General features: G+C 38.3%; 2 protein-coding genes across 4 annotated transcripts; one reads left to right on the top strand and one right to left on the bottom strand.

The window, feature by feature from the left end:
* Window positions 1–481: 481 nt before the first annotated feature.
* LOC145570666 (uncharacterized) lies at window positions 482–5,562 on the bottom strand. Of its 2 annotated transcripts, XM_081629805.1 has the most exons (6): window positions 5,419–5,560; window positions 5,179–5,230; window positions 2,030–4,522; window positions 1,603–1,923; window positions 1,417–1,516; window positions 482–1,307 (listed from the first exon to the last, which is right to left on the bottom strand). In XM_081629805.1, the coding sequence occupies exons 3-6, from the start codon at window positions 2,044–2,046 to the stop codon at window positions 603–605; spliced, it is 1,143 nt and encodes a 380-aa protein (XP_081485931.1). In that variant the 5' UTR covers window positions 2,047–4,522; window positions 5,179–5,230; window positions 5,419–5,560; the 3' UTR covers window positions 482–602. The 2 variants fall into 2 exon arrangements, with proteins under 2 accessions (XP_081485931.1, XP_081485930.1); XM_081629804.1 differs by lacking the exons at window positions 482–1,307; window positions 1,417–1,516; window positions 1,603–1,923 and having other exon boundaries at window positions 2,046–4,522; window positions 5,419–5,562.
* Window positions 5,563–5,789: 227 nt separating this feature from the next.
* LOC145570664 (uncharacterized) lies at window positions 5,790–14,854 on the top strand. Of its 2 annotated transcripts, XM_081629802.1 has the most exons (8): window positions 5,790–5,846; window positions 6,178–7,009; window positions 11,812–11,892; window positions 12,543–12,617; window positions 13,212–13,256; window positions 13,340–13,429; window positions 13,837–13,938; window positions 14,500–14,854. In XM_081629802.1, the coding sequence occupies exons 2-8, from the start codon at window positions 6,287–6,289 to the stop codon at window positions 14,680–14,682; spliced, it is 1,299 nt and encodes a 432-aa protein (XP_081485928.1). In that variant the 5' UTR covers window positions 5,790–5,846; window positions 6,178–6,286; the 3' UTR covers window positions 14,683–14,854. The 2 variants fall into 2 exon arrangements, with proteins under 2 accessions (XP_081485928.1, XP_081485929.1); XM_081629803.1 differs by lacking the exon at window positions 12,543–12,617.
* The last annotated feature ends 69 nt before the right edge of the window (window positions 14,855–14,923 follow it).

Raw genomic sequence — 14,923 nt, 5'->3', positions numbered from 1 at the left:
AACGTACAAAAATTAGCAGAAACATTAAAGAACAGATGAGTGATTACAACACTAAAAATAAAGACACTGCACATGATAAACAGATATTACATAGATTGTCAAACAAAAAGTATTAATATGATGAAGGGCTACTTCTTTTGATACATGCAACATCTCAGAGCCCAAAACCATCATTGCTAAAACTCAAAATGGCAAAACAAACCTGAGGTTCACCTTGGGATAAGAAGTCTTCAACTTACTTCACCTCTTTTTTAAGATAGTATCTTTTTCAAAGTAGAGAATCAAGGGGCAGCTTTCCGTTGAAACAGAAACTTTTCTGCATTGTCCCATGTTGGAATTTTCTGAACCTTTACAATCATTTTATCAAGAAAAATTTCACATGAAAGGGAGAAAACTAGGACACAATGGACTTAACTTTGTCCAATACAAGTTCTGCATCCTACTAATTTCTCTTATTGTTTTAAAATAGCATAACATACAGTGAAGAAACAAGGTTTTCGAGATCATTAATCATGTCAACATACTAAAAAAGCAATACATCCTATTTCAAGGTCACTAATCATGTCAAAATACAAATTAAGTAATCCAAATCAACACTAAATTCAACAAAACAAATCAGAATCATCATCCTCATCATCATCATCAGCAGCACCACTGTCATCACTTGAATCACAGCTAAACTCGTCGTCATCAGCCTCTTCCTCAGCATCCACTAGCATTCCCTCAACACCATCATCCTCATCCTGCGAAATACATTCTTCACCATTATATTCAGGAATCTCATCTGGAGCACATAGAGCTGGTGGAACCTCAATAGTTGCCTCTTGAAAAATGTCTGAGTCAACCTGAGCATCAATCACTGACTTTGCCTTTGTCTTAAACACAGCCCACCATTGAGCACAATCCTTCTTAAGGCTGGGATAAGGTGCAAAGTACACTTGCCTTACTTGGTATGGCAACACAAAAGGATTACAGTTTGGGTTTTTCTTCACATGGTTGACCTCAACAAGCTTGTACTGCTCATGAATATTAATATCTTCCATCCAACTGCATTTGAACAATATTGTCTTATACACTCCAAGATTCCCGGTGTAAACAAGTTCAATCACATCATCCAAAATGCCAAACTCTGATCCATCTTGATGGGACACACAAACTCCATAATTCATGGTCGACTTGTGTTTGCCATACTCATATGTTTGAAAACTGAAACCATTAACAGAAAATTGACTCCATGTCTGAGCTTGTTTGCATGGACCCATCGCCAAAGCACGCATCACATCACTGGTTGTCATTGATCGAAGTACCTAATTTGAAATAGCCAATCAATGGTAACAAATGTGAATACATATAAAATAAAATTATAATGGATGTTTAAAAAATTAACAATTCAAGAATATTTAGAACTTCACTCACCTGTGACTTGAACCACTCAGAAAATTCAGCTTTGCATTTTTCCCAAACGTCCTCCAAAACTACACCTGGTCGAGTACGAACAATGTGCTCCTCAAATCTCCTATTTAATTCCAAATTTATCATATTGTTGTAAGTCTCTGAAAGGCCATATAGATCTCAAACAATGATATGTATTTAGGTACTTACTTCTCGTAGTCACCTAAGATGCCACAGTTTGCTAACACAAACATATGTGCATGTTGATACTCAACGTTTTCCAACAAACGACGACTGCCTTCATTAGGTGCATGACCATAAACCTTAAACAATTCTGGGACATCTTTTTCTTGCAAGTGTCTTTCAACTTTTGAATTCACATTCTTTCCTAAGTCCTGTGCTTTTGTGTCCACTTCTGACTGAAAGTAATGTGAACAAAAGTTTGCAACCTCCTCATTTAAGTAAGCATTGCATATTGAACTTTTGACACGAGCCTTGTTTCTGACCTTGCGTTTCAGATGGTTAAAAAACCTAACAAAAAGGTAAATAGTGCTTGAGAAATTTAATGGATCACTTTGAATATGGAAACTAGAATGTAAGGAACATTTTAACAATTTAAAACCGAAGCTCCTATTACCTTTCAAATGGGTACATCCACCGATATTATACAGGACCACCCACCTTGGCCTCGTATGGCAAATGCAACGGTAAGTGTTCCATAGAGTCAAAAAAGGCCGGGGGGAAAATCACTTCAAGCTTGCAAAGGATCTCAGCAATGTTGTGTTCCAAGAGCTCCATGTCACTCACTTTGATGGTAGAGGAACACAGGTCTCGAAAGAATTGACTGATCTCTGTGATTGGTTTCCAAACATGCTCTGGGAGCAATTCCTTCAAAGCAACCGGAAGTAGCCTCTCCATAAAGACATGACAATCATGACTTTTCATGCCGCGAAGCTTACAAGTCTGTAGATCAACAAATCTGGTCAAGTTTGAAGCATATCCATCTGGAAATTGCAGATCTCGAACCCACTCGCACAACGCCTTCTTTTGTGCCTTGTCAAGTGTAAAAGGTGCTTTTGGCATGCTTTCTTTTCCTCTGTCACCTACCGTGAGCTCTAGTTGTGTTCGTTTGCAAACACGTGCCATGTCTTTTCTAGCAGCCACCGTGTCCGAGGTATGTTTTTTTACATCCATCACAGTGTTAATCAATTGATTAATTTTTTTTTTCAATGTGCATAACATCTAGATTGTGACGAATTAGCAAATTCTTCCAGTACGGAAGCTCCCAAAGTATGCTTTGTTTAAACCAACCCTTTTTTATCCTTTTAAGTGCTTCCGGCCCATCAATAGCTTTTGGCATGTCCTTCACACAACGCCACAACTCTTCTCCGGACATGATGTGCGGAGGGGAGTTCTTTTCAACTCTATTCCTACAAAATGCTATTTTATTGTTTCGAAAGGGGTGATCAGGAGAGAGAGAATTGACGATGACAGTCAAACCAAGAAACTTTGCCTCCATGGTCAAGCCAAAAGGCTTTGCTTTTGTCCAAACAGTAAGGACATGCCTTTTTCCCCGAAGTAGACCATCCAGATAGTATTCCATATGCTGGAAAATCACTAATGGTCCATAAGATGGCTGCCCGGAGATTGAAATTTTGTTTCCTTAAGATGTCATAAGTAGTGGCGTCATTCTCCCACAACTGTTTTAGCTCTTCAACTAGCGGTTGCATGTACACATCCAAGTTTCTTTTCAATTTTTTCGAACCAGGTACAAGCAAAGAAAGGAACATGAAAGGCTTTTTCATACACAATGATGGAGGCAAGTTGTATGGGGTTAGAGTGACGGGCACATATTGCCCTCCAAATTTACCATGTGGTGCAAATTCATTGGTGCACATACCAAGTCGAACATTACGAGGCTCAAAGGCGAAATCAGGAAAAGATCTATCCAAGTGCTTCCAAGCTTCACTGTCCCTAGGATGAACCATTTGGTTTTGGATTCGGGGTTTCTTGGAATGCCATGTCATGTCCTTTGAAATGCTCTTAGTTGCAAACAACCTTTGCAACCTTGGTGTGATTGGAAAATATAATAGAGCTTTTGAGGGAACCAAGGCACCCTTAGAAGTCTTCTTGTATCTATCTCTATCACACAATCTACATTTGTCTAAGTGGGCATCACCTCTCCAAAAAAGCATACAACCCTTAGGGCATGCATGTATCTCCTCACGAGGAAGTTCCAACCCCTTAATAACTTTCTTTGTTTCAAGGAAAGTCCTACCTATGTTGTTGCTGTCCGGAATCGCTTCACTTAGCAAAGAAGCAAATCCATCAACACACTTGTGTGGCAAGTTGTATTCACATTTCGGTCTTGTTATTTTAGATGCCATCTCCAACACAGACATGGTACTCCCATCTATCCCATCATAAAGTGGTTGCTCTGCTGCCTTCAGAAGGTCAAAAAACTGCTTTGCTTCCACATTTGGTTCTTCTTCCACGGCACTTGAGTTTCCTTTAGCCAACAGTTCCTGGTTATTCTTATTAACATTAACAACCAGTTCCTGAGAAGAAGAATTACCAACCTGTTTTTGAGAAGAAGAATTCCCAACCAGTTTCTTAGTAGAAGAATTCCCAACCAGGTTCTGAAAAGAAGAATTCCCAACCAGGTTCTGAGAAGAAGAATTCCCAACCAGGTTATGAGAAGAAGATTTCCCAACCAGTTTCTGAGAAGAAGAATTCCCAACCAGTTTCTGAGAAGAAGAATTCCCAACCAGTTTCTGACAAGAAGAATTCCCAACCAGTTTCTGACAAGAAGAATTCCCAACCAGTTTCTGACAAGAAGAATTCCCCTGGTCTAGATCTGAAAAACCTTCCCCGTGGCAATACCAATCATAGTAGTTAGGAATAAATCCCTTCTTGTGTAAGTGATCTTTGACCGTCTTTGGATCGTAGATACGTAAGTTCTTACATTTAGAACAAGGGCATCTAACTTCATCTATGTTTGAGCTCTCAGGATTTTGTCTGCAATGCTCCATGAAGTCTTCAACCCCTTTCAAGAACCCGGGCTTAAGATTACGCCCACTAAGCCTATCATACATCCAGCTGCGCTCCCTCCGTTTCATGATAACTAATTCTACACATCACACAAACAATGTCATAAAACACTGTGTCACCACACTTAAGGAATTCATGTAAGAAATAAACCCAACTAAAGTGACTCTGTGTTTTAGATTTTAGTAATGATATCACACCACTTATGGCAACACAGTGAGAGCATTCTGATTATATAATCAGGCTTATTGGGTGAGCAGGAATGAACAAAAAATCTACCTTCAAAAAAAAAAAAAAAAAAAAAAAAATCTAAAATCATGCATATATAAAACCATTCAATGTAATTACTATTGACTCAAGATGCTCCTACAACGAGTTAAATGTTTCCCATACATTACTATTCAACACAGAATTGAAATACAACTTAATACAATACTACATAATTAACACCCAAATAATTGCAAAACTTAGTCTACTAACACAATTTAGTATAATAGCACACATTGTATCTAACAATTAGAATATATATTAACTCAACCTAACCCATTCAAAAGTATAACATAACTTAATTTGTCAACAAACACCCAAATTTTAATACACTTCACTACTCCATAACATAAACAAGTAAGATAAAATCAATTACACAATTACCATGAACATACAAATTACTGCATTTCACATTTCATCGAACAAAATCTGAAAAAAAAAAAAAAAAAAAGAAAGAAAGAAATTACTTACCTCTAATTAACCTGGATTATTGGCTCCAACCAAGTAATATAATTGCAAAAATCTACCAAAAAAAATAGGGGTTAGTGAGTTTGGAAAATGCTTGATACAAAAAACTCGAAAAACAGTTGAATTACTACATCAGAAAATCAAAAAAATTTAGGGTTTAAAATTTATTGGGTAAATTTACTACCAAAAAAAAAAAAAAAAAAAATTAAAAATTGTATAGAAAAAAAGAGAAGGATTACATACCATGAGTGAGGAAGGACAGAATCCGGCGGCTGAAGACGGCGGCGACGGCGGTGAATATCTTCTTTCTCTCTCCTAACAATTCTTCACTTTCAATTTCCTTTTTTTTTTTATTTCAGAAGTAAAGTTTGGCTACTGAAGAATCTGCTGAGTCAGTAATTTTAGTCGCATTTCAGCGATAGTTTCAAAACTATCGTAAAATCGGTCGTTATTATTTCTGAATATTAAAAATAAAGTGAAATTGCAAAATTTATTAAGCCGTCGCTATTTAATTTTACCGACGGGTTGTTTCAGTCGGTAAAATCCATTGCTATAAATCTGCCTTTTTTTTTTTTTTTTTCCAATTTTAATTTTTATTACTACGTATTATTATTATTTCATTTCGTCTTCCATCAATTACTTTTGCAACGCTGCAACATTCACTGACTTGGGTATTTTCTCTCTCCTCCCTAATCTCCTATACCTCAATATAAGTTCATCAACCATTTTAATTTCCAGTTTGTTTTTGGAGTTTATAATTACTCGTATAATATTGGAATGCCTCTTTTTTATTATGTACAAGTATAATATTACTGAAATGGTTTTCCAAATTGATGGTTAAATAATACAAATTGATGTTAGTTTTGTGTTGTTAGTGGGATTTGATTTCAATTTCACGTATTCTGTGACAATTTATTTCATTTTTATACTGTAATTGGTACCTTTATCTTGTAGTATAAGTTTATTCAATTATTAAATGTTTGCTCCTTTTCTTGTTGTTAGCCAGGATTGAGGGTTCAATATGGGGATGAACTGAAATTGTGATTCAAAGTTGAAGAATTTTGCATTATATTTCAACTTGAATCTTCACATATTGTCCTGAAGTTTAGTCATGTGTGACTGTGTTCAGTCAGCTGCTATTATAGCAAACCGATTTAGTGGCATTCGATTTCGAATGTTAGGTCAAGCTCAATGTGGTTGGAATAGCAAGCCAGTATTTTTGGCACCAGAAATATTAAATGGGTACAAAGATTGTTCTGTTATGAATAAACTGTCAAGCAGAAAATGCAGGAGGCATGAGAAGGTTATTATGGATAGAAGAGTTTTTACAAATTTGGGTGTGTTTGGTTCAAATGCATTTGATTCTGGTTCTGACTTGAGGATGAAAGAGGGAGGGGATGAGGATTTTGAATTGGGTTTGCGAAATGGTGAAGAAAAGCTTAAAGACTTAGGTTTGTTTGGTGAAGATGAAGCTTCTGATGATATGGGGAATTATGATAGCTTGAACAGTGAGAAAAATCAGAATGGTGAGCTTGGGCAGTTGAATTTCGACGAACTTTTACAGGAGGAAGGTGAAGGGAGAGTTTCTAAAGCTGCAGATTTAATGTCTATTAAAGGTGATGGGAAGAATGAGGATTTGGAGTTGGGTTTTGACCAATTTGAGGAGCTTCAACTGTCCAACTCAAAGCCAAAACACAAGCTAGAGAGGAAGGTAGAATCTAGGAGTAGAAAGCAGTTGGCAAAGAGATCAAGCATTCTTGCAAAGCAAGTGATAGGGATTGAATCCGCTTGCAGTTTGGGATTTGTTTCACAGCTATGGGTTGACACTGCAACTGTATGCTCATACTATCCTTTACCTCATGTATTTTAAATCTGAGTACATTCTCCATTTATATATTCAGTATAACTTACATGCACCCTTTGCTTTCTTGAAAGATTGATTAGTATCATCTTGCCCCGAAGATTCGCAAGAACTATCTCTATTATGCACATTCTTCAATTAAATTGCATTACTTGTGTCAGCTGTGTCACATAAACACTTATTTGACACCTCAAATGGATACTTAGGTTAGATTTGATCCATGAAATATGCAGTAAGAGAGATCATTGGAAGACTGCAAAGAATGTGAGTAACATAGAATTAACAGCAATACATCATAATTTCTTAAATATGCAGTGTGTTTGGCTTTGGTTGAAGAATTTTGGTGAGGGGAGAGTGAGGAGTTCATTACTCTATATTCACTTGTTTGGATGAAGAGTTGACGGAGGGAAGGGGATTAGAGAGATCTATTTTCTTTCCCGGTCTAATTAATCAAATCTTTCTAATGTTTTTAGCAGGAAAATGCAAGTCCCCTCTTTTGCCCCTCCCATCCCTTTTCCTTCCCTCTCTTCCCCTCACCTCCTCTTCCAGCCTTCTCTCTTTGATTGTTAACCAAAAACTTTCTTAGTAAAGCTAAACTAGCACTTTCCATTCTCATAATGTCAGTCATGGTTTTTTTTTTTTTTTACACTACACAATTAGTGGTTTAGCCTCATTAGTGGTTCTCTTCGCACTTTGGTCTGTTCTTTGACTAGTATTTTGCAAGGAATCAATATTTAGGGGAGGGTATGTTAGGAGGGATTTTCTATGTATAGGCCTCATTAGAAAGAAGAAGGATATGTTGAATATTGTGTGGTTTGGGAGAGTGAGCCTCTCGAAAGCTCATATTTGGAGAGAATCCACCTCTTGAAAATGGAATTATCATCCAATTTATTGTAAGAGCTGTCAGCTATGTCAGTTCCTAGCATATTTTTTCTTCCAGAGATTTCATGCTGGATGACTGTTATCTTTAAAATGTTGGTCGTTGATACTTTGATAATATTGAATAAGGTGCTTGTTTAAATTTCAGGTTTTTTCTTTATAAGCAAGTGGTGCGGTACAAGTCAATCAGATATGATGAATTTATCATCTTAAGCTAAATGACCAAGCAATTATTTGTTTAGCATATAAGTATACTCTGTTTAACTCCGCCAGTGGGTTTCCCGCTGCCAGTCCCAAGCCTGGATAAAGGAGGAGGGTTACGGTAGGCCAGTGACAGCCAGTATAAAACTTCGTCACATCCCATGACATGAGCCAAACAGATATTTTCGTGGGGGCGTTCCCTACTCAGCGACGCGCTGCACTTCCTAGACCCGGGTGTAGTGATAAGTATGCAAGGGTTGCTAGGTCGTCGCCCAGAAGCGACGCGCCACATTGCCCGAGTGTGGTGTCAAATGAGCAAGGGCGTGCCATTGGGGCGTTCCCTACTGAGCGACGCGCTGCACTTCCCAGACCCGGGTGCAGTGATAAGTATGTAAGGGTTGCTAGGTCGTCGCCCAGAAGCGACGCGCCATATTGCCCAATTGTGGTGTCAAATAATCAAGGGCTTGGAGTTGGGATCAGGAGGGAGCGTGGGAGAAAAGAATTTAGTTTGCGGATTGGTTCTTGGAATGTGGGGTCTCTTACGGGAAAATCAGCAGAATTGGTAGAAGTAATGAAAAGACGACGCGTGAACATCATGTGCCTCCAAGAGACAAGATGGACAGGAGAAGGAGCTCGAGGCTTGGTTTTGGGGTATAAGGTATGGTATGTTGGGCAAGAAACGAGCCACAGAACAAGGAATGGTGGAGCTAGGAACGGAGTTGGTGTGGTTCTCGATGAGAGGTTGGCAAAAGAGGTGATCGAGGTCTATCGGAAGAACGATAGGTTGATAAGGCTGAAGTTGCTATGTGGCAAGGAGATTGTGAATGTTATCAGTGCTTATGCTCCCCAAGTGGGTTTAGATGCGGAAGAGAAACGACAATTTTGGGAGGACCTAGACGAGGTGGTGCAGGGTGTCCACCACTCAGAGAAGTTATATATTGGAGGGGATCTAAATGGGCACGTTGGGGCGAGCCGAGATGGCTATGAGAGTGTCCATGGAGGCTTTGGGTATGGGCAGAGGGACGCCGGTGGTGAAGCTATTATGGATTTTGCCCAATCATATGATTTAATTTTGGCTAATACTTGGTTTAAGAAGAGGGATTCACACTTGATAACTTTTCGGAATGGAGCAAATGCAACTCAAATAGACTTCCTGCTCACAAGGAGCATAGATAGACAAAGTTGCATAAACTGTAAGGTTATCCCAGGGGAGAGTGTGGTCACCCAACACCGGCTATTGGTAATGACTATTCGTCTGAAAGAGAAGGCGAAGAAAAAAGTTAGACAAGAAGAACCAAGGATAAGATGGTGGACCCTAAGGGATGCAAAAGCTAAGGTTTTTACAGAAAAGGTAATTGAAGAAGCGGATTGGGATGGAGAGGTGGATCCGGACATGACTTGGTTACGAATGAAGAACTGTTTCCTAAGAGTGGCCAAAGAGGTCTTAGGGGAAGTAAGGGGAAGAACTTCGGTACAGAGAGATACTTCGTGGTGGAATGAAGAGGTGAAAGCAGTAATTAAGCAAAAAAGGGAATGCTATCAAGCCTTAGGAAAATGTAGGAGTGATGAAACCTTTGCAGCGTATAAGGAGGCTAAGAGTAAGGCAAAGGCAGCTGTTCGCCAAGCAAAAGAAAAGGCATATCAGGAGGTTTATGAAAAGCTTGATTCCAAGGAGGGAGAAAGGATCATTTATAAGATGGCAAAGAGAAGACAAGAGGCAAGGAAGGATATTGGCATGGTGAAGTGTGTCAAAGATAAGAACCAAATGGTCCTAGTGCAAGAGGAGGGCATCAAGGACAGGTGGAAGGGGTACTTCGATGAATTATTTAATGGAAGTAATGGAGTTGTGATAGGAGATACCTCTATGAGTGATGAAGAAATCAACATGGAGTATGTGCGAAGGATTAGGAGAGTAGAGGTGGAGATTGCACTGAGGAAGATGAAACCTAAGAAGGCGGTTGGCCCTGATGGGGTACCGATAGAGGTGTGGAGGTGTTTGGGTAAGATTGGTATTGATTGGTTAACAAACCTTTTCAACAAGATATGGACGGCTACAAGGATCCCACAAGATTGGAGGAAGAGCACCTTGGTCCTGGTTTATAAAAACAAAGGAGACGCTCAAGATTGTTCTAACTATCGAGGAATTAAGCTTATGAGCCATACTATGAAGTTGTGGGAAAGGGTGATTGAACAAAGGTTGAGGGCATGCACAAGCATTTCAGATAACCAATTTGGTTTTATGCCTGGGAGATCTACTATGGAGGCAATCCATTTGATAAGACAAATGATGGAGTTTTATAGGGTAAAGAAGAAAGATCTTCATATGGTCTTTATTGATTTAGAGAAGGCATATGACAAGGTGCCAAGAGAGATACTTTGGTGGGCAATGTTGAAGAAAGGTATCCCACGAAGGTATGTAGACCTAGTTAAGGATATGTATCGGGATGTGTCAACAAATGTGAGGACATGCGGAGGGTTGACAAAAGATTTCCCTATTACAATCGGATTGCATCAAGGGTCTGCATTAAGCCCTTTTCTTTTTGCAACGGTTCTAGATGAATTAACTAGACCAATTCAAGATGAGGTTCCATGGTGTATGCTGTTCGCAGATGATATCGTTTTGGTGGATGAGACTAAGGATGGGGTTAATGTCAAGTTGGAGCAATGGAGGCAAAGGTTGGAATCTAGAGGGTTTAAGCTAAGTTGGAGTAAGACTGAATATTTGGTATGTCGTTTTGGCACTCAGAGGGGGACAAGCAATGAAGTGGTGAGTTTGGATGGAAAGGATTTGACCATGAGTGAATGTTTTAAGTACCTAGGGTCGATCATCCAGAAGAATGGTGACATTGATCAAGACGTGACCCACAGGATTAAGTCAGGGTGGCTTAAATGGAGAGCGGCCACGGGAGTGTTATGCGACCGCAGCATTCCCTTAAAGTTGAAGGGAAAATTCTACAGGACTGCCATAAGACCAGTGTTGCTCTATGGTACAGAATGTTGGGCTTCTAAGAAAGAGCATATTAAAAAGATGGAGGTTACGGAAATGCGCATGTTAAGGTGGATGTGTGGAAACACTTTAAGAGATAGAATCAGAAATGAGGTTATTCGCAAGAAAGTAGGTGTGGCGGGCATTGTAGATAAATTAAGGGAAAATCGTCTGCGTTGGTTTGGACATGTAAGACGGAGACCCGAGGGTGCACCGGTGCGAAGAGTGGAAGAGTGGGACCATGGAGGGATTAAACGAGAAAGAGGGAGACCAAAGATGACTTGGTTGGAAGGAGTGAGGAAGGATATGAAGTGCATGGATTTACGTGAGGATGAAGTTTTGGATCGTAAGGGATGGAGGAGAAAGATTTATGTTGATGACTACACGGAATAATCAAATTTGGTTCATGTTAGCCGACCCCACTTTTGGGATTAAGGCTTTGATTGATTGATTGAATGATATAAGTATACTCTGTTTGTTTTATTGACTATGGATTTTATCAATGGGGTGGCACTCCTGTATCTTGATTTTGTGTATGAATCGAAAATCTGAATTCAGTTCTAGCAGATTTTATTCAGTACTTCTGTGACTAAATACACACCTGAAACACTGCACAATTTATTTATTTATTTATTTATTTATTTTGGTTTTATGACATGTACTTTGGCCTGTTATAATCCCCTTTGCTCTTGTTGCTTATGTTTTTCAGTGGGCAGTAATGGAGGTTGAAGTCAGGCCAAACTTGCTTTCTTCAGAATCAGTAAAATTTCTTCTTGAAGATATTAAAAAGGTATATAGCTTTTCTCTTTTGAAAGTTTTGGCTTTAATATGTCTAGGTAAAATAGCATACAAATTTGAACAATTCAGCTGCCTATTGTTGCATGCACCTATACCACCATAACAGTTCTCTTTTTTCGTCTGCCCACTTCAGATTGTGTAATTTATTCACGTTTATAGCTGGACTTATGCTTGGATCATGATCGTGGTTTTGGTTTGCCTGTCCTATGATTCTGTTCCACTTGTTTAAATTTCAGCTACTGTTCATGACTTCATACGAAGTATGGTTTTGCGACTGATCTGGGGGTTGCCATGGCGCATATTGTACTCAACCATGGATGCTTCTTCAAATGAAATCTATGTAGATTATATGCTTAGAGGGTATCATGGATTTAAACTTTCTATCTTTGACAGTTCCCTCTGCTAAGTATTGTTACATTGGTGGGAGACAAATTGTGTGGCTAACCACAAGTATTGTCATGCTGAATAGACTTCAATTATGTCTCCCTTGTTATGAGATTCACCTATTTCACCCGCAGGCCATTTTGTATCATGTTTCTGACAGTAATGGAAGTAATTGTTGGAGCAATACTTTTTTTTTTATTAATTGTAATAGTAATTGTGCTCTTGTCAATTTATGTATGAATTTTTAAATGTCTACAGGTTGGTGATGTGGTGCTTGTACAGGAGGAAAACTATATACAAAATGAATTTAGAACAGTTGGACTGGAAACCTTGGTATGTTCTGTGATTACTCTTCCAACTGCATTTGAAGTGTAAACTAGCTGGTAATTATAGTAAAAAAGGTAGATGCGGCTGACAAACAATGATGTTAGCATGGTAAAAAACATGCACTGCAATATATGGAAGTGTGGTCATATAAAATATCTGCTCCTAAATTCATGAACTTACACATTGAGTACATGTTGTGGTGGATAGGTTAGAGCTAAAGTGACTAATTTACAATCAACTTTTTTGAATTCGTTCAGGGGAGTAGGGTTGGGGCAGGGGGCTATGTAAGTACTCTTCTCTTTCGATACCTCTCCTTATTCTTTTCTTTTCTTTTGTTTGGGGGGGGGGGGGGGGGATGAGGGTCATACACAGTATTTGTAGGAATATACCATTTACTCTTCAAAAAAAAATTTGCTGTGAGAATACTGCTTGCTAATACAATATTACGGCAAAATAAATTTTTACAGAATGTAAGTGTGATCTGTTGCATAAATATATTTGTGTGATTAGGTAGGACTGTAGGAGATTTGTTACTTATACATTTGAATTCTTGTAATATTCGTATCCAGTTAAGAGATCTGACTTTTGCCTTTCTGTTAGGTAGGGTACAGTGTTGTAACACCTGGACAAAGAAATTTGGGAAAGGTGAGTGTGTCTGATCCATGCTTGATTTAGAGGACAAATTTACTCATGGCTCAATTGCAATTAATTTCTGCTCATTCTTGTAGGTTCGTGGCTACACTTTCAACATCAACTCTGGTACTGTGGAGTCTCTTGAGCTTGATGCATTCGGGTATTCAGTTATTCCTTCAAGTCTGGTAGGTCATTTGTGCTTTTATAGTCATAGTTCGAACTTGCACACCATTGGTTAGTATAGGCTTAATTGGAACTTGATAAATCCGGCTTTGATTATTAGACAAGGCCCACCACACTTCTGAACATGCACTTCAATAATGAAGTGACAAAAAAGCTGACAAACCTCTTGAATATCATTTTATGGGTGACGATGACTTTTTATGACATATGGTTGATCAATTATCATCTCTTCCTTTCATTGATTTGCATAAAGGTTTCCATTTTTGAGCGAGAGTGAGGGACCACATTTAATGTCTACCTGTTATTATGTAAAATGGAACTTTCATAAGCTTTTTTTATGATTTTCTTATATAAATCAAATACAGTCTATCCTATTTAATGAGCTATTGACTCATCTTGATGATTTCAGGTAAGTACTTATGCCTTGTTCAGTGATGATGTACTTGAGGTAGTCTCAGATCTCATCATAGTGCATGAAGCAGCAGCCTCACGCATCCAAAGGTTGACCAAGGTAATGACTCTTGAGTTTTTCCTAATGCAATGAACAAAATTATGATCATTCATTTGAGGAGTTGGTTACGTTATTCAGATCACTGCATTGCCTTAACTTTTAGGCTCATGTCCAACATATTAGGGTTCAAGGCTGTGATATGTCTTGCCTAGGATTTAGGTTGTCACTTATCAATTCTCCTTCCATTATTTTAGGCTGTGAAGCGGCAAATTAGCAATGTACAATGATACTTGGCTAGTTGTTTTGATGGAGAAAATTACTGCAGCAAACTTTACTCAAACCTTTAGGATTCTTTATGACTCCTTCCGCCCCTTTTTCTTTCTAAGGATGATAGGGAATGCTCCCTATCTGTTCCGGAACACTCTACAGTACTAATGCTAATAAGTAATATCAGAAAATCACATGTGCATAAACAAAAGACGCTATAGTTTAGAATTGAAGGAATAATTTCCCTGGAATGCTCTTCCTAAACCTTTAAACTGCGATCAAAAGTGAATATGCATAGTTTTTACACATTACACATCCATGTTGGTTGAATATCTTATCTTGTTCGCTTGCCAGGGATTGTTAGGCACGAAGATCGCTGAGACATCAAGCATTAATCTCAAAAACCGCGACATGGAATTAGATTCTACACAATCTGTTAAAGATCGTAAGCGAAGAAGGAAACCGAGTAAGCGAAAATACTATCCAGGAACTAGGGATCTGGACAATGACTTTGATCTCCCTATGGATTACATGTAGTAAATACAAAATATTACGGAGTATTTTTTTAAAAAAAAAATATTCTCCTCCTTCCCTCCCTTTGTAATTATTTTCATAACCATAAGTGTGTAAAATTTCATTCTCACTACCTAATTTATTTGAACAAAATTATGTATTCAATGGTGAAATAAAATCAATTTAATTTCTTTTCTGTGAAGTATCAAGTATTTGGTCTACAAATAAGATTGTAATTCAATTTTGTTGGTTTTTTATGATTTAT

This window comes from Chenopodium album, chromosome 12 (assembly GCF_948465745.1).
Source record: "Chenopodium album chromosome 12, dcCheAlbu1.1, whole genome shotgun sequence".
Classification (NCBI taxonomy): domain Eukaryota; kingdom Viridiplantae; phylum Streptophyta; class Magnoliopsida; order Caryophyllales; family Amaranthaceae; genus Chenopodium; species Chenopodium album.
Note: the sequence above shows the minus strand (reverse complement) of the source record. Positions and strands in the feature narration are given on the sequence as shown.

What these genes read in the sequence shown, in the direction of transcription:
- LOC145570666 (XM_081629804.1), bottom strand. Translation starts at nt 4,511, where the DNA reads ATGAAACGGAGGGAGCGCAGCTGGATGTATGATAGGCTTAGTGGGCGT.
- LOC145570664 (XM_081629802.1), top strand. Translation starts at nt 6,287, where the DNA reads ATGTGTGACTGTGTTCAGTCAGCTGCTATTATAGCAAACCGATTTAGT. An exon ending in TTCTTGAAGATATTAAAAAG is followed by an intron (nt 11,893 to 12,542) that starts GTATATAGCTTT and finishes AAATGTCTACAG; the next exon opens with GTTGGTGATGTGGTGCTTGT. An exon ending in CAGTTATTCCTTCAAGTCTG is followed by an intron (nt 13,430 to 13,836) that starts GTAGGTCATTTG and finishes TGATGATTTCAG; the next exon opens with GTAAGTACTTATGCCTTGTT.